The sequence below is a fragment of the Piliocolobus tephrosceles genome, chromosome 6, assembly GCF_002776525.5.
Source record: "Piliocolobus tephrosceles isolate RC106 chromosome 6, ASM277652v3, whole genome shotgun sequence".
NCBI lineage: Eukaryota > Metazoa > Chordata > Mammalia > Primates > Cercopithecidae > Piliocolobus > Piliocolobus tephrosceles.
In genome coordinates, this window is record NC_045439.1 from 134,248,412 (window position 1) to 134,267,652 (window position 19,241).

Genomic DNA, 19,241 nt, shown 5'->3' on the forward strand with positions numbered 1-19,241 from the left:
ACTAGGAGTCACCCACTTACTCTTTTCTCATCTGGAGAGCCTTTCCTGGCTCCTAGCCTATCCCACCTGAACAGACTGTATTGCTCTCTTCTCCTTCCTTGCTTCAGGTGTTTCCTGTCACTCTCTGTAGAATTCCAGTGTTCTTTCTTATATGATATATGTGAACTGTGATTATCCACTCATTTTTTTTTTTGGTTCTTCTTCGTGGAAGAGAATACAAGATGTCTCGTCAGGCATCTGGAAGCCTCACTGATGTTTTCAGTGTAAAGACTTTCGTCAATCATTCACAATTTTGTATCTGTCTTCATAAGGGATTTTGTTAAGTAGTTTTCCACTCTTTGTAGGACTTAGTTGGTTTTGAAGGAGAGTTATGTTGGCCTCATAAAATGCTTAAGAAAGTGTTTTCTTTTTTCTTTTGTTATTGTCTAGAAGAGCTTGTATAAGAGTGGCAGTTTTCTTTTTTTCTTTCCTCTGTAAGTATTTGAAGAAATTCCAATTTTTAGAATTATTTTGAATGAGCAATTATATCTAAAACACTTAGAAAGTAACTGGCATTTGATAAATGCTATAAAATATTAGTATTCTCATGTGCTTGAATATCCATTTTTCCTGTGTAAATCATTACATTAAAATGCTAGGACAGAACAGCTGTGGGCTTTACACAAGGGTAACATACTTGAAGCCATTCCTTTAGAAGTTATCCTTCGGGATTTCAGCATTTATTCAATTATCAATTACCACTCAGTGCATTTTCAGAAGATTTTTATTTTAGTTTTTCAACTGTTCTGTTGCCATAAGATTCCTAATACATAAATGAGAGGCAGGTTTTGATAGAACATAGGTTTTTTTTAAAGTTCAGGGATACCTGTGCAGGTTTGTTACATAGGTAAACTGTGTCAGAGGGGTTTGTTGTACAGATTGTTTCATCACCCATGTATTAAGCCTCGTACTCATTATTTTTCCTGATCCTCTTCCTCCTTTCACCCTTCACCCTCCAATAGCCCCAAGTGTATTTTGTTCCCTTCTATGTGTCCATGTGTCCTCATCATTTAGCTCCTACTTATAAATGAGAACATGTGGTATTTGGTTTTCTGTTGCTGCATTAGTTTGCTAAGGATAATGGCCTCCAGCTGTATCCATGTTCCTGCAAATGACATGATCTCAGTCTTTTTTATGGCTGCATAGTATTCCATGGTATACATCTACCACATTTTCTTTATTCTATCAATGATGGGCATTTAGATTGATCCAGTGTCTTTGCTATTGTAAATAGTGTTGCAGTGAACATGTGTGTGCATGTGTTTTTATAGTAGAACAATTTATATTCCTTGGCGTACATACCCAGTTATGGGATTGCTGGGTCAAACAGTATTTCTCTCTTTAGGTTTTTGAGGAAACATCCACCCTGTCTTCCACAGTGGTTGAGCTAATTTACACTCCAACCAACAATGTGTAAGTGCAGAACATAGTTTTAAATAATGAATATGGCTAACTCCATCTCATGTCCATGAAGAATTTTTTTGCAGCTATTAGCTTTACACTGAGGTCATGACACATCTGTTTTCTTACTAAAATAATCCCAAATATCTCCTTTCATTCCAAATTCCAGCCCTCTCTCTCCTTTCTCCTCCACAGTGGAATTTTTCAAGGGTTACCTCCATTCAGAGACCCCATATTTTCACATCCACTCACTTCTCAACCCAAACGTGGTTTCCATTTCTACCATTCCACTGAAATGACTTGTTGCCAGGGTGCTTCCAAACTGTCACATCATTAAGGTCATGATTCTGTACTTACGTGATCTCTGCAGCATTTGATGTTATTGACCACATCAGCTTTCTTGAAGTATGCTCTGCCATTGAATTCTAGGGTGGTCCATGCTTACTCTTTTTCTCCTCTGTATTTACCCCCGTTTCTATTTACACTCTTAACTGACTTGCCTTTATATATATGACATTGACTGTTGAGTTCTTCAAAGTTTAATTTCTTGAAGCATTTAGTTTCAATCACTTTGATATGCAGTGTTTGGCCTTAACTTGTGTATATATATCAAGTAGAGTGTGTTACTTCTCTGAGAACTAAATCCATATATTCCATTATCTTGCTGACATTCCCATTTGGATGCTTTTCAGGCACCTGAGATTCAGTGCTAAAACTGGACTCCTGTGGTCCTCTCACAGCAGTACTTACAGTTCTCTCCCTTAGTGAAAGGTAACACCATCTTCCTAGACCTGGAGACAGGGTGAAGAGCCATCCTTGACTCTACTCTCCCTCATCCCATAGTCCATCAATTGTTAAGTCCTGCTCACTTTATCTCTTCACCATCTCTCAATTCTACTTATTTTTTTTTCCAGCGCGCCACTATTTGAAAGTCTGGGGTGTTATTCATTTATCAGGAGTACTACAAAAGACTAATATTAATAACTCTTCTCTAAACTTTGAAAAATTGCTAGGCTATGCATTGCAGCCAGAATATTTTTCAAACTTAAATCTGAGCATGGCATGCTGTTTCTTGAAAGTATCTGTTTAATGTCTGGCTCTACCAAGGGGATGCAGTCTGTTTTGTTCCAGAAAATTATGAGCATTCAATATAGACTTGTTAAATGATAATTTACAAGAAAAAAGAACCAAAAGACTGTTTTACCACCTGGAAATAAACATTATATTTTCCTCTGATACGTAGGGAAGAACTTCAAATATAAGACACAATTTAAAAGGTTATAATTGACATAGCCAGGGATTATAAATAATATCACACAAAATAAGCTCTTAATGCAAGAAATTAATCTCCAGGATAGATCATACTAATCTGTCCAACCCAGCCCTCTGTTCTCAAAGCAGCACATGAAAAGGCAGAGAAAGAAAAATAATCTCTATGACCTGGCCTGTTAAACAAGTATTTATTTCCTAAGTAACTATTAGGTGCTAGCTATAATGGGCTATTCAGTGGAGGACAGTGGTCAAAGCCTCTTATGATGTATGGCAGATGCCAGAAAGATATGAAAGACGTGAGGGTACAAAAAAGGAAGTTGGAGTCACATCCAGCCACAGGATCAAGCCTCTTTGGGGCAGGAGACTTGGAAGTGTTGAAGGAGAGTAGAATCTATTCAGAAAGAAATTAGGGGGAGGTACCTCCAGTCTGAATGAAGATTAACTAGGCATAATGTAACTGGCATCATGGCCGTGACATCTGAGAGGTTATGAAGGCCTCCACTTGGGTAGTGGAAATCAGAACAGAAGTGGTTAACGCATTGACACTGGACCTACTAGGCTTTCTGGGTTGGGAGACGAGGACAACAGCACGAGGAACAAAAAAGAGGATGACCGAGAAATTCCGAGCCCAGAAAATGCCAGTCCCAGTAAGGGAAACAAAGAAGCTGGAAGGAGATTATGAGGGTCGGGGTTCTGAAGACAGGGAGAGACAGATGATGTTTAGTTTCTGAACTGCTGAGGTGTAGATGCCTATTACATAGAGAGAGAGACAGGACTAGAAATGGGAGGATAAAGTTTGAGAAGAGAACCAGGAAAACTTGGCAAGACTTCAGCATCCCTACTTAATTATCATACTGTGAATCCATAATCTATAAATTTTATTGAAAGCATTTTGGAATCTTTCCTAAAAGTTTTTGACAATTTGTATAAATCTTAACATGTCACTTACAACTAACATTCCTTTTTAACATCCAATGTCTACTTAATTAACAATTGTTTTCTATATACAGTTTATTCAAGGTTGATTCGGTCCTGCTCTTACATCCCAGCTGGTGTTTGGGTCCTAAACTTAACACTGAGAATTTCAGTCGGGCTACAGAGGAAAGAAGTCTAACTAATGATGCCTTCTTGTCGGGCAAATAATTTCATTTTGAAACTCTATAGCAAAAGAACAACAATAAAGTATTGGTTCCACTTTTAAATAAATAAGGGGTTATTTTGCTGCTGAAAGTTTTCATTCAAATGACTGATCAGATCTCACATGTCTGTTTAAAAATGTCTGACTTAGGTCGTTACAAAATGACAGACAGTGATAAACTAGATGATAGTTAGAAGCAAGACAATGAGGCATTGTTTACACAGAAGATTGAGTAACTGGTTTGACAAAAGAGGTTCTTGGGTATCTATTGTATGTACAACTACGAGATTTACTGGAGCTTTTATAATTTCTGCAAGGCTCTTTTCCAGCCAGCTTCATTAACTTGAAGTAAATCAAATCATGCAGAAATCTGGCTCAGCCAGAAAGCAACCCAGTGAGATACAACATGAAGAAAAACAGACACTGGATGATAAGATTTAGAATCTTTGGCATTTTTCGTAAACATTTTGTTTGAAGATTATTAAATTACAACCCAGAGACAAAAAAAATAAAATAGGGAACTCACTATTAAATGAGATCTTTTTACCTTAACTTTTCTTTATAATACATACATATATAAAAACTGCACAAAGTATGTGTCAACAAATTACAGTCTTTAAAACTTAAATATCATTTAAACAGAGTTAATTGCATACATTTTATATATGCACAAAGTCAGGATTTTTACATGGCAGGGAAATACTATGGCATGATGAGGTCTGCAGAGACAGATGCTGTCAAAGGAGGACTCTGTGGTGGTATTTTCTAGAAATGGGGTTCTGAAATAAATTTTTATTGTATGTAGCTTATTTTACTTCTAAGGGGACCAAAAGATACATTTGGGCAGCTGAAGTATTTCTACTTTCCGCTTAAAACATTCAGGCAAATGAAATGATTATAATAATTAGGTAAGCAGCCTTATTAGTCTCTTGGTCTTCAGTTCCTTATCTTTCTAAATACCTAGAGAATTCATTCATTCATTTCTCCCCTACCCCCACCTGCCTTTCTGAAATTGTATGTTGACATTTTATAATATTTTGAAAATATGCAAAAAGTAAAGTCAGAAGAAGTGGCAGCAGAAAGCAACCAAATACTTTCATGGAAGCCTCATTTTTCAAGTGAGTGACCTCTAGGGACCTTCCTGGGGCATCCATGGCCAGCAATGGACCATGCTGCAGGTTGACCATCCAGCACCGAGAGGTTTCCCAAAAATTCACATACATATCCTTAATAATCATGGCTGAAAGATCCCTAAAGGTTTGAGCTAATTCTGGTAATTATTAAAAATGTCTTTCAATAATATACCGTATTTGGACAGATGATGGCTACCGAAGACTTGTTAACTCGGAGAAGAGACTTACGCCCATGAACAATAATCTGAAAGGAGTGTGGGGATGGGGAGTGGAAATAACTGAATCTTAATGAGAGTCTGTTGGAGGTGTGAAAACAAGTTCAAAGTCGCTCTTGAATCCAAGTGGGCTTCTGGCTGTTCTCAAGGAAGGTGGTGTTCAGACCCATGGCAGCAGCCTTGTTGTCTCCCATTTCAGAATGGATGTTAGTCTTTCCCAGTCTCAGGATTGTTGCTTTTTGCTGGGCTGACCCTCTATGCAACTAGGACACCCATGCATGGAAGTGTCTGCACATGCATGTATGTCTGTGCACGTGAAGGAGGAGGAAGAATACAGGGGGTGCCACAGGGCATGCATTTCAGAAGGACACCTTGGATACCACTGAAACAGCCATAATATTGGTCTAATCAACCAAACACAATATTGGGTGCTGCTGTCCAAAGTCAATGTGTACCCTAGAGAGCGCTGCGCTTCTTCCGCAGGGGGCTATGGCTGCTGCAGAGTTTCAACTCTGCGTACTGCACCTGTGAAAACAAACAGCCGTGATGCTGGCGGTTAGGTAACCCTAGCTCACCACAGTGTGTGCTAATGGCTCCCCAAGGAGAACCTAAGGCAAAGGAAGGAAGGTTCAAAGGTAATGAATCATTTTCTAAACACAGGAACATGGAGGGATTAATTGCAGGAAGGATTTGAGAAGTCATGCATCATTTCTTGAAACCAAAATATTAAAAGCAGATTTTTCTAATGAGATGCGTGGGTTTCTACCTTCTCTGGGCACTGCAAGATGATGTTCGTTTTGTGTATGCCAGTTTTCAACCATAAGTAAGCTTAATAACTGCCTCTTGGGAATGTTTATCTTAGTATATGATATAGCAACTTAGGATTATTCACTTAAAAATATCTAAAATCTTGGGGAAAACATCTCAGAAAATTATATACATTTACTTTGCCTGAGAGGAAAAAATGCTGAAATTGATACCCCAGACTTTTATATAGATTTCTCTTAGAAATTAATTTCATTTGCAATGTAATGGCTAAAACATCTGTGATAAATATGAGTACTCAGGATTCCCCAGTGGCAAACTGTCACTGTGTTATTAGAAAGCGCCCTTGGCGATACAGGGAGGATCTTACTCGCATACTGTATATCTTCCTGGAATGCTCTTTTGTTGCATCTCTCTGTGTTCATGCCAACTGCAACCGGAATGGCCACTTTGAGGGCTAGTGCCTGGACTGTGCACAGAGAATACTTGGGGGCTTGATGGAAATTTCTATTCTTCAAGGATACAGCATGAACTCACACTGCGACCCAAGTGATGGTACGTTGCAAACGTATTGCTTTAGTGTATGGGCTTTGATAGGCTGCTGGTGGAATGGCTTTATTTAAAATATTGTATTACAGACCACACGTGCTCCCTATTTTTAGCATTTGTGCCAAATTCCCCAAGGACATTACGCCTGATCACAGAACTCAGGCTGTACTTTGTCAGAGGCAGATAAATGAAGAAAACACCCCATTCCTTATGGTGTTTTGCGAAAGTGCCCTAAGGGAGCAGAGGATGACATACCTGTCAATCTTCAATGCAAAACAAACAGGGGCCCGGTTATTATTTTTTAATTAAGTAATACAAATGTTAAAGAGTAAATTCATCGTTATAGAATGTGTTTTCACAGCTAATTATAAAATGAAGTTTAAAGAAAGATAGCATCACAGAGTCCATTTTAATTTCTAGAACTCGGAATGAAGGGGAAAGAAACTCTAAGGCCTAGGCACCCCAGATCTTTGCAATCCTCCCTGAGCTGCCAGGGAACCAATTATGCTACAGTGACTCAAATATGAAAATCGGTATTTGATTTGGGATTCTCTAAGATATTAAAGGATTGTGTCTTTGATCATCTTGATGATATTTCACGCCATGGTCTCCCCATCTACCTATTCAGTGATCTCTATTCTCCATTAGAGAAATTGCCGCCTGCCCTCCTTCCTCTGGATTTATAGCAGGCTGATCCACAGGGGCCAGGATCGAGCTACTCTACATGACTTTCTAGTATTGTTGCCTTCGTTAATCTCTGTGTATCCACAGAAACAGGACGCTGCTGGACTAAGTGACCATTATCTGTGAATAATACTTCTGATTGATCTCACATTATTTCACACTGCCTCTGCCTCTTTGTGTATTAGAGTAAATGGGGGCTGCACCCTCAGCATCCCTAAGTCTTCAGAGGGAAAGGGATAGAAGGGAGGCCTAGGAGATATATCACGGCAAATGAAAATAAAAAGAATAATCCTCTTGTCCCCTGCTTCCCCTAAAATGCTTGCCACCCAGAAGAAGAAGAAGAAAATAAGCAACACTCCCCGGCTTCAGATCTCATGCAATTCTACTCACTGAGCCCATTTTATCCTCTTTAGGGAGGCAAGCAGTCGAAAGGGGACAAGCGTCAGTGCACAGTAGCCACACAGTGTGAGTTTCAGATCATTCTTAAGTAGCTCTTTTTCAAAACAATTTCCCCCAATCACCTCATGCTTTGGACAAAGATTTTTCTGCCACTTCCCTGCAAGTCAGGCCTCTTTAAGGATTTTCTGGTTCCTTATCTCAATTACTCACACAAGTGAAGCCTTGTGCTCCTCTGGCTCCAGGGCTGGCCAGATTTCAGGTCGGGGCCACTGTTGGTGGTGACCATTCATTACGTACCTTTTGAACATCAGATGGTACCCTAGAGAGGAAGTCTAGTAGCTCGTTATTGTCGATGGAATAGGGATTTCGAAGCTTCTTAGTAAATTTATTTATGCCTGAAAAATAGAAACACAGGAGATCTCTTTATCAATCAATCGATCATCTATCTATCTAGCATCTATCTTCAAAAACTTGCCTGACTGGGGGGAGAGGGGATATTCACAAGTAAAAATTAGTGCGAAAACAATTACCAGACCTCAAGTCATGCACATGTTGCTGTCATGTGGAATCATTCACAAATACCTTTTCTTGAAGGCAGGAAGCAGGGGCTGGTGAAGAGGGGCTCTGCCTTCTTCAGCTGTGAAAATCCCATTACAATCCCAGCAGCAGGGCGACAGAAACACACGCTCAAACTGGGGAGCACGTTGGCTCTTTTGGAATACACTGATTAACAGCCTCCTCTGCTATGAAAACAAATGTCCCAGATGGGAAAAGGCCTTCATTAGCCCAAACAAGTCCCTGCTTGGAGGCTCTGGACCAAACATAGCAGTGGGAGGCAGAGGGCGGGAGATGTTTTTTGTTGTTACAAAGAAAACTGCAGTCATCCAATCTTTCCCCACCTCCAACTCATTTTCACAGGTTTCTCTCCTCTCACAGCAGAACGGAACCTGACATGTTGATTGTACTTTGATGCTGCAGGAAACTGTGAAAAGTTATTATTGGAAAATTATCTTGCTATGGTTGCTAACTTAATTTATGGATCACAACGTCGGCGTGCGGGTCTGTCTGGGCAATGGAGAACATGCTAATTTAGGATAAGGACAATGATAATTAGAAACGGATTCAACGTTTAAGACGTCAACATCCTATAGACTGTCCCTCTGTGGTGGCTGCACCTTGGGCTCCCCTGCATATCCAGGACACGCTCTGCCCCTGGCTTACTCTTTAGAGGGGAGTTCCTCTCAACCACGTTTTGTCTTCTCCTCTGCTCTTTGGAGCTGCTTTGACTATATCCGGAGCTCATAAGCTGTAGTCTTTTCACCAAATGTCAACCTGCTTTTCATGTTGAGTTTTAGAAGCAGAAAGACTAGGTGGCCTTCTGAAGTTTTGCCACAGGGTGCTTGTTTAACAAGGATCATATCTGAAGGGCTGTCAGTCCCAATGATGCTGAATGAATTCTTAGCTTCGTTGTACTCTGAATGGCTCCTACTCAGAAGTCAAGGTAACATTTAACTGTTCACTAGTCCCCAACACACAAAGGGTTTGATTTTTTTTGTTGTTGTTCATTAAATATTATTTTGCTTTCATCTGAGGACTAGGCTTCCTGCATGGCATTATACCTGACACAATGCCAACCTCCAGTCATTTCTTTGGAGGGTCAGATTTACATCTGCTTTGCAAATGGGAGCCAGCCATTGTGCCCAAGTAAATGGTGGCTTGGCGGTTGGGCTGGTGAAGATTCCTAGCAAACGATCCCCTTTCCCTCAAGTCAAAGCTGCACTCTGCCTTTTTTCCCTCTACCCCCACAGCAAGCTTCATGTTTCTAGCTAAAATTTCCCCCAGTGTTCCTTTACATTAAAATACTCTTACTGTGTTATTCTAAAGACATTTAATTGTAGCATGGGCTTTTTGGCAAAAGAAAACAGACAAGGCAAAATGATGAAGGCAGACAAAGACGTATTGAGAACAGATATATCTTCTATTGTTAATTATATATGGTGTGCGCATCTGGAGTCTTTACAATGAAGAGCAAGGCAGGGATAATATCACAGCTGATCAAAACACTGCATTCTTAGTCACTGAGAAGATTATAAACCTGCACAGTAGCTCAAATGCACCAATAAGGGCAAAAGTATTCCACAATGCACTGAGACTATCTATGTTCGAAAAAAAACAGAATACAAATTATAGGGCACTCAGACTGCATGTTTTAAATGCACACCCTATTTATGAAGGTGTCCAGGATCAAATGTTCCAATAATTCTGCCCTATTAACAACTGTGTGATACTGTCAACAGGAAATCATAGAGTCCTTGGTTATGTTTTTGTTTTAAGAGATGGGGTTTCACCATGTTGATCAGGCTGGTCTTGAACCCCTGACCTCAGGTGATCCACCCACCTCAGCCTCCCGAAGTGCTGGGATTACAGGCATGAGCCACCACACGCGGCCACCTTGGTCATTCTTTAAGGGACAAGAAAACAAAGGTTATGATGTAGGAATACCTGGGTCCCAGTTTTGGCTTCATCATGTATTAGCTGTGCAATTTTAGAAAAATCACCTTCCTGTGCCTCACATTTCTTACATTAACATTTGAATAATAAAGACCTCCTTATAGAGTTTCTTGGGTAGATGGGAGAATCACGTTGGGCAGTACAGGCAAAATGATACTGTAATCTAAAATTCTACAACAATGCAGAGGGCTACCATCATTACTGTAGATGCAAACAAGCTAAAGAGACAAAGGAAGTGAGGATGGAAAAGAGCCTTTAATACTATTAAAGTCAGCTATGATGATGTAGACACATTTAGAAATTGTGGCTTAATCTATTGGCATGCCAAACATACCTTAGATTTTTTTTAACCTAAATGGTACAGATGGAGCGTATATCTGTTGTAAAGTTACTTTTAGCAAAAAAAAAAAAAAAAAAAAAAAAAAAGAAAGAAAGAAAAGAAAACAGAAAAAAAACAAACGGGATAAAATACTGAAGAATAACATTTTGTTGGGAAAGATGTTATCTATGTATTGGTCCTGGATCATAGATTGAATTGATCAGTGGGGTGGAATGAGCCCTACAGTTAAAAAAAATATATCACTTGGAGAAAATCAGAAGAGATGAAAAATTGCATGGCTGCTTTGCACATTTGCCCACTTGAGAATAACCACTTGAAACACAATTATAACACCATTTTTCAGATAGTTACATGAATGACCAGCAGGTAGCTCCAACTGTAATACATTGGTTGGGATGAGGCAAGGATTCCTTGCCTGTTCATTTATCAAATTCTGAGTGTCTTCCATGTAAGAGATATTGTGCTATCAAATGAAGATACAAACTTAAACAAGGAATAGGTCCTTCTTGCAAAAAACTAAAAATTTAGCTTAGAGAATTAATATCTACCTGAAAAAACAGAAGTGGTTTCAACTAGAACTGAAAAAGTATAATTAAAACCTCTACGAATAGAAGGAATATGGGAAATCTCTCAAAAGGAAACCCACATGGGATCTAATCCTAAGAAATGCTCTGCCTTCTGGAAATACATACTTCATGTAAGTGACTAAAATGTAGTAGATAATGTTTGCTAAAGAAAACTTCAGATATCCTTAAAATCTACTTCTCACTTAATTTTCAAAAATCACACTCCTACACAAGAGAGGTCATGGGCCTAACAAAATGTCATCTATATAGAGCACAGGTATTAAGCTTGCAGGCTCATTCATTCAGAAAAATATTTAAGTACTCATTAAAGGTCTATTACATAAATGTGGCCACACTAAGAATTATAGGGCTAAAGAGGAAATAAAATATCTCACCTATCAAAATAATTTTGGTGTGTCCAAAAATATTCCCCATAGCTAATATGAAATTAGACTGTTTTTGTGTGCTTATGTGAAATGATTCTACTACTTATACAAAAATATGACTTGAGGATATAGAATATGGAAATCTAGCATATACAGTTAAATTTTTTCAAAAAATTCAAAACATAGAACAAAACATTTAAGGATATTATTCACCATTTTAGCACTCAATAAAAAACGAATAAGTAACTTAGAATAAGAAAGTCTTCTGATCCTTAAAGTTAGAAAAACCACTAAAACTTTAAGACATATACATTTATCTCCTTTGTGAGAAAAAGAATTGCTTCAAATGATGCAGTCATGTAAGAAATTTGCAAAATAATGTCCTGGCCTATGCTAGCTAGGAACTAATTTGTCTTAGGATAAGTCCTAACAGAATTTCAGAATATATTCTAGGATGGCATAGCAGTTTTTACGTAATGAGAAGAGGCAATAGATCACGTGGTAATTGTCAAGGCTTGTGACTACATTCATTATGGTAAGCTCATCAATAAACTATGAGCTCCTGTTTAAAATGTAAAACTGAAGAACCAGACATGGAGTACAAAGCTCAGAGGGTTACTATCAGCCCAAGAGAGCATAATAAACTCCATACCACTTAATAACTTTATCCATAAAATGAAAAATAGAGCAATATTTCATTAAGTAGATGCAGAAAGTTGTTGGAAACCTGCCAAGATCTTGGAGGATAAGATCAGAAGTCAAAGTGATTTGGGTATACAGAAAGAGGGACTGGAATCTCAAAATTGATGATCAAATGAGAAAATACAGTATTCGTTTTGTTTGTTTGTTTTTGAGATGGAGGCTTGCTCTGTTGCCCAGGCTGGAGCGCAGTGGCTTGATCTCAGTTCCCTGCAACCTCCGCCTCCCGGGTTCAAGCGATTCTCATGCCTCAGCCTCCCAGGTGGGTAACTGGGATTATAGGTGCCTGCCATCACCCTGGCTTATGAAACAGGGTTTCACCATATTGGCCAGGCTAGTCTCGAACTCCTGACCTCAGGTGAACCACCCGCTTCTGCCTCCCAAAGTGCTGGGATTACAGGCGTGAGCCACTGTATTCAGCCAGTATTAGTCCTCTTTGTGGAAGGAAAGATGCATAGAAGCAGAACAAGCAAGCACCGGGATGATGAGGAAATCAAGAAGAAGCAGTGTTTAACAGCTGACCATGGCACTCAACTTACATGAACTTAAAAGTGAACAAACCACTAGCCAAATGATTGCAATTTTTAACCACATTCTGGTTAGGGTCAGACAACAATCTTAAGATCTATGTTCTAAATGTTATCAGTAAATAAGGTAGTAGTACTCATGAAAACATAATTGAAAAATAAGATACCCAGTTGATGTGAATAACATTCAGTATATAAATTATTCAGGAAAATACTTTTTTTTTTTTCTTTTTTCCAGAATATGACTTCTTAATCAGTGGCCCTGAGGAGCTCTATGTTCTTTCTTAAGGATCAATTTGCTATTATTGCTGCCAAGTAAACAAAAAATACCAACAATAACTAAGCACAGATTAGACTTTTCCTCCAAGAATCAGGATCATCAAGTATGAAAATAGATCCCCGAACAGTTTAGAGAATAATTGGATTATACTCTCTCAAAATCCCTAAATCATTCTACTTCTGTAACTGTATGAGTTATTCTATTTTTCCCAGGACTTTTTTTCCTATTGCCCAAGTTTGGCTTTTCTTGACAGCAGGATTCTACCTTTATTGGATGGTCTTTGAAAAAAATCTATATTTAATGGTTTTTAGAAAGGTTGTAGTAGCTTTCATCCAGCATTTGCAGGCTCTCAGCTTTTGCTTGAGAATGAATGGATCTCAACACAGTCTCTTCTCTTTGTGATTTCCCCAAACATCTTAACATCTGAAGATCCCTGGAAGTGATGACCATTGAGAACTCAGTGGCAGTCATAGCTAAGTCATGGAAAACCAGGATTGGCAGACCCTTTACAGAGAAGGGCTAACTGCTTCTCCAACATTTAAGTTATTGCAATTCCCTCCCCTTACATCAACTCAGAGCCCACCCAGGAACAGAAACAAATATTCACCAAGCTGCTTGCGTTTTGTCCAGTCGCTAGTTTGACTATTAAATCAAGTCATGACATTTATTTCCAGTTTGCCAGTTTTGTTTCTACTTTCTTTTTAAAGCAGCTAAACTTTATATAGGCACACCATTTCCCCTGGTAAATAATAACTTCCTCTCTGTTCAGGCACTGGTTAGGTATTCACAGAATGCCCCCTCCCCTCCCTCTCCCTGCTTCTGGATTTAAGAATGGAGTTAGGTGACTTTTTTCTTCCGAGAGAGATGAAGTGTCAGAAGCAACCTGGCAGTGGCCAGATCCACTTTTATATAATATAAAGGGCATGATGCAGGTGTTTGCTCGCTATTTGAACAATGTTTCCTTAAAGTTACCCGAGTACAGCAATATATTATTCAAGAGGATTTATGATTAGGAAAGCCCAAAGGGAAATGGCATGTACAATCACATTTTTATTTGATTGCAATTATGCAAGAGGCCTATAAATATCTATGCTGATCATTCATGCAACTGGCCTTTTCAGGTAGGTCCTGGAAGTTTTTGTTCCCTAAATGCTTTCCTTAATCTCATGTTTAATTGCCAACAAGAGCACATTTAAAGTTAATAGTCGTACTTTAAAAATGAGTAATTGGTTCTTACCTGGAATTGATTGCTAGCAAAAGGACCATGCCAAACTTACCCCAGAATAAAATGATGTACCGCAGTGGAATGAAATACAAAATGATGGTGGCTGCTGCCAGAATCAAACAGGCCAGAGATGAAAGGAAGGGGACCGTCCAGTTAAATGTGCTGTAGACAAACCACATAAATATGATTTCCTCTGATGTTCAACAACTGCCACTGAGTCAACTCGTCATGTTTATTTCATGTTCATAGTTATAGAAGTCTATTGGAAAAATTTTGTTATAAACCTCGAGATGAGAGTCTGCCAAAATGATTGGGTACCGGAAAAACATTCTTAAAGAGACAGTCACAAACCAACTGCCATTCAATTTGTCAGAATATTGGTGACTTTACCTCCCTGGAAATTTTAGTTCCTGAAAAGACCTTTACTCTCAAAAGTGATTAAAAACTGCAATGTTGCCAGGATGGCTCTGCATGGAGATCTTCAAAACTAAGGGTTAGGTCACTTCTAAGTCAACAACTGTCTCTTAATAAACACATGATTACTAGTAATTATGGTAACCTTTCCTTTACCAGAAAAGAGAGGATTTTTTTCTTTTTTTCTGTCTTTTTTGAGACAGGATCTTGCTCTGTTATCCAGGCTGTAGTGCAATGATGCAGTCATAGCTCACTGCAGCCTCAACCTCCCAGCCTCAAATGATCCTCCTGCTTTAGCCTCCTTAGTAGCTGGGACTACAGGCAAGAGACACCACAGTCAGCTAATTTTAATTTTGAAAATTTTTGTAGAGCTCTGGCCTCCCTATGTCACCCCAGGCTAGTCTCAAACTCCTGGGGTCAAGCAATCCTCCTGCCTTGACCTCCCAAAGTGCTGGGATTATAGGTGTGAGCCACTGTGCCCCATGGGGAGGATATTATCACATGCCATTGGTGCTTTTGTGTTTACTAATAACTTATATTTAGAATTTCCAGGCTTCTTTACACCAGAAATCTAACAGTGCCTTGAAATAAGTGGGGAAGCATTTGACTATAAATTATCACACCACCATTAATAGATACTGTAGGTGATTACACTATGTATTATTTTCACAGAGCTCCTGGCTCCTTTTGTTGTATCTATTGTCTGCTTTGACTGGCATGGAAATGGAGATCTAGAAGATGGGACGTGGACTTGGATATATTGTAGATGTTCACGTGCATTCTTAGAGATCGAAAGCCCTACTGAGGTACCTAGAGTATTTCTTCTTAATGGTCTTCATCTTCACATACAGATTTAAGCGTAGAGCCTCTTTGCCTTGTGCTAGGAATACAGAATGGTAAAATGTTTTTTATGGGAGGCAGGTGAGAATGGAGGTGGATTTTAGAGGGAATAGCACAAAGTTATTAAGCATTTTCTATGTGCCAGGCATTGTGCTAACATTGTTCACGTATTTAGAGTGTAACGTTCTCAATAATTCTGCCCCATTTTATAGATGAGCAAATTAAAGCTGACAGAGATTGTCTAACTTGTCCAAATAATCACAACTCTATCAACAGTATAGGAGACCCACAGTAATCTCATCCTCTGGTTAAGACTGAGGCTGGCTGTGGTGGCTCATGTCTGTAATCCTAGCACTATGGGAGGATGAAGTGGGCAGATCACTTGAGGTCAGGAGTTCAAGGCCAGCCTGGTCAACATGGTGAAATCTCATCTCTACTCAAATATAAAAATCAGCTGGGCGTAATCTCAGCTACTTGAGAGGCTGAGGCAGGAGAATCACTTGAACCCGGGAAGCAGAGGTTGCAGTGAACCGAGATTGCATCATTGCACTCCAGCCTGGGCAACAAAGCAAGACTCCCTCTCAAAAACAAACAAAAGACTGAGTGTTGTTGTTTTTAATCTTTGCCTATTATGATGTAAAATATTATATATATGTGTCTTTAATTTTTCAATTCTTCAAACTATAAGCAAATTTGAATACCATTTAATATGCCCATTGGTCATTTTAATTTGTTTCTCTATGATTTCTAATCTTTTTTTTTTTTTGGCCTGGGGCTATTATTTAGGAAAGTGCTTCAGAAAATTGATTTATAAGCAAAAACTGACTTGGGTTCAAGTTCAAGCTTTAGCTCAAGTTAAGTAACTCCCAGAAATTGAAAGTCTAAACCATAATTTCCAGTCTGTAAAACTGGAATAATAATACCTATATCATAAATTCTGCTAGAATTAAAAATAACTTGCAGAAGAGTTAGCTCAGTGTCTGGCACATTGTAAAAACTCAAAAACAAAAACAAACAAAAAAAGAGTTACTATTTGCTATTTGCTAGTTTTCTCCTGAGCTGTTTTGCTTAACTTTTTCCTCAGTGATTTCCAGTATCAGTTTGGATAGTAGAAAACTCAGACATTTGTCATGTTTGTTATATATAACATTTTTTCAGTTTGTTGCTTTATTTTGTTTATAAACTTTCACATGAACAAATCTATCAGTTTTTCCTTGTCAATGTCTAGATTTGGCCAGGCTTACCAAAACCCTCCCCGATCCAGTGATGTGACTCCACCAACTGATCAATCACTATTTTTCCCCCTTCTTTATTATGCGATCTTTGTTATTCTGAATCTCTACATTTGTATAGGTCCATTCCCGACTTCTCTACTCCAGAGTAGAACTTGTATCAGAACTTTTTGGAGGGCAATTTTACAATATGTGTTGAAATACTATCTGAGGGGGCGGAGCAAGATGGCTGAATAGGAACAGCTTCAGTCTCCATCTCCCAGCGCGAGCGACACAGAAGACCGGTGATTTCTGCATTTTCAACTGAGGTACTGGGGTCATCTCACTCGGGAGTGCTGGACAATCGGTGCTGGTCAGCTGCTGCAGCCCGACCAGCGAGAGCTGAAGCAGGGAAGCAGGGCGAGGCATCGCCTCACCTGGGAAGCGCGAGGGGGAAGGGAGTCCCTTTTCTTAGCCAGGGGAACTGAGACACACAACACCTGGAAAATCGGGTAACTCCCACCCCAATACTGCGCTGTAACACCGGCACACCGGAGATTATATCCCACACCTGGCCGGGAGGGTCCCACGCCCAGGGAGCCTCCCTCCTTGCTAACACAACAGTCTGCAGCAATCTAACCGCAAGGCAGCAGCGAGGCTGGGGGAGGGGCGCCCGCCATCGCTGAGGCTTAAGTAGGTAAACAAAGCCGCTGGGAAGCTCGAACTGGGTGGAGCTCACAGCAGCTCAAGGAAACCTGCCTGTCTCTGTAGACTCCGCCTCTGGGGACAGGGCTCAGCTAAAGCAGCAGAGGCCTGTCCAGACGCGAACGACTCTGTCTGACAGCTTTGAAGAGAGCAGTGGATCTCCCAACACGGAGGTTGAGATCTGAGAAGGGGCAGTCTGCCTGCTCAAGTGGGTCACTGACCCCTGAGTAGCCTAACTGGGAGACATCCCCCACTAGGGGTAGTCTGACACCCCACACCTCACAGGGTGGAGTACACCCCTGAGAGGAAGCTTCCAAAGCAAGAATCAGACAGGTGCACTTGCTGTTCAGCAATATTCTATCTTCTGCATCCTCTGCTGCTGATACCCAGGCAAACAGGGTCTGGAGTGGACCTCAAGCAATCTCCAACAGACCTATAGCTGAGGGTCCTGACTGTCAGAAGGAAAACTATCAAACAGGAAGGACACCTATATCAAAACCCCATCAGTACGTCACCATCATCAAAGACCAGAGACAGATAAAACCACAAAGATGGGGAAAAAGCAGGGCAGAAAAGCTGGAAATTCAAAAAATAAGAGCGCATCTCCTCCTGCAAAGGAGCACAGCCCATCGCCAGCAATGGATCAAAGCTGGTCAGAGAATGATTTTGATGAGATGAGAGAAGAAGGCTTCAGTCCATCAAACCTCTCAGAGCTAAAGGAGGAATTACGTACCCAGTGCAAAGAAACTAAAAATCTTGAAAAAAGAGTGGAAGAATTGACAGCTAGACTAATTAATGCAGAGAAGGTCATAAACGAAATGACAGAGATGAAAACCATGACACGAGAAATACGTGACAAATGCACAAGCTTCAGTAACCGACTCGATCAACTGGAAGAAAGAGTATCAGCGATGGAGGATCAAATGAATGAAATGAAGCGAGAAGAGAAACCAAAAGAAAAAAGAAGAAAAAGAAATGAACAAAGCCTGCAAGAAGTATGGGATTATGTAAAAAGACCAAATCTACGTCTGACTGGGGTGCCTGAAAGTGAGGGGGAAAATGGAACCAAATTGGAAAACACTCTACAGGATATCATCCAGGAGAACTTCCCCAACCTAGCAGGGCAGGCCAACATTCAAATTCAGGAAATACAGAGAACGCCACAAAGATACTCCTCCAGAAGAGCAACTCCAAGACACATAATTGCCAGATTCACCAAAGTTGAAATGAAGGAAAAAATCTTAAGGGCAGCCAGAGAGAAAGGTCGGGTTACCCACAAAGGGAAGCCCATCAGACTGACAGCAGATCTCTCGGCAGAAACTCTACAAGCCAGAAGAGAGTGGGGGCCAATATTCAACGTTCTTAAAGAAAAGAATTTTAAACCCAGAATTTCATATCCAGCCAAACTAAGTTTCATAAGTGAAGGAGAAATAAAATCCTTTACAGATAAGCAAATGCTGAGAGATTTTGTCACCACCAGGCCTGCCTTACAAGAGACCCTGAAGGAAGCCCTAAACATGGAAAGGAACAACCGGTACCAGCCATTGCAAAAACATGCCAAAATGTAAAGACCATCGAGGCTAGGAAGAAACTGCATCAACTAATGAGCAAAATAACCAGTTAATATCATAATGGCAGGATCAAGATCACACATAACAATATTAACCTTAAATGTAAATGGACTAAATGCTCCAATTAAAAGACACAGACTGGCAAACTGGATAAAGAGTCAAGACCCATCAGTCTGCTGTCTTCAGGAGACCCATCTCACATGCAGAGACATACATAGGCTCAAAATAAAGGGATGGAGGAAGATCTACCAAGCAAATGGAGAACAAAAAAAAGCAGGGGTTGCAATCCTAGTCTCTGATAAAACAGACTTTAAACCATCAAAGATCAAAAGAGACAAAGAAGGCCATTACATAATGGTAAAGGGATCAAT

General features: G+C 39.8%; 1 protein-coding gene across 4 annotated transcripts in view; it reads right to left on the bottom strand.

Moving 5' to 3' along the window:
* Positions 1-745: 745 nt before the first annotated feature.
* The window catches only part of MCTP2 (multiple C2 and transmembrane domain containing 2), a 269,346-nt gene continuing 250,850 nt past the window's right edge, over positions 746-19,241 (bottom strand). For all 4 annotated transcript variants that reach the window (XM_026455447.2, XM_026455445.1, XM_026455446.1 and 1 more), the window contains 3 exons: positions 14,182-14,291; positions 7,893-7,990; positions 746-5,723 (listed from right to left, as the gene is read on the bottom strand). In XM_026455447.2, the coding sequence (XP_026311232.1) occupies positions 5,655-5,723; positions 7,893-7,990; positions 14,182-14,291 (277 nt within the window). In that variant the 3' untranslated portion in view covers positions 746-5,654. The remainder of the gene's footprint in view (positions 5,724-7,892; positions 7,991-14,181; positions 14,292-19,241) is intronic.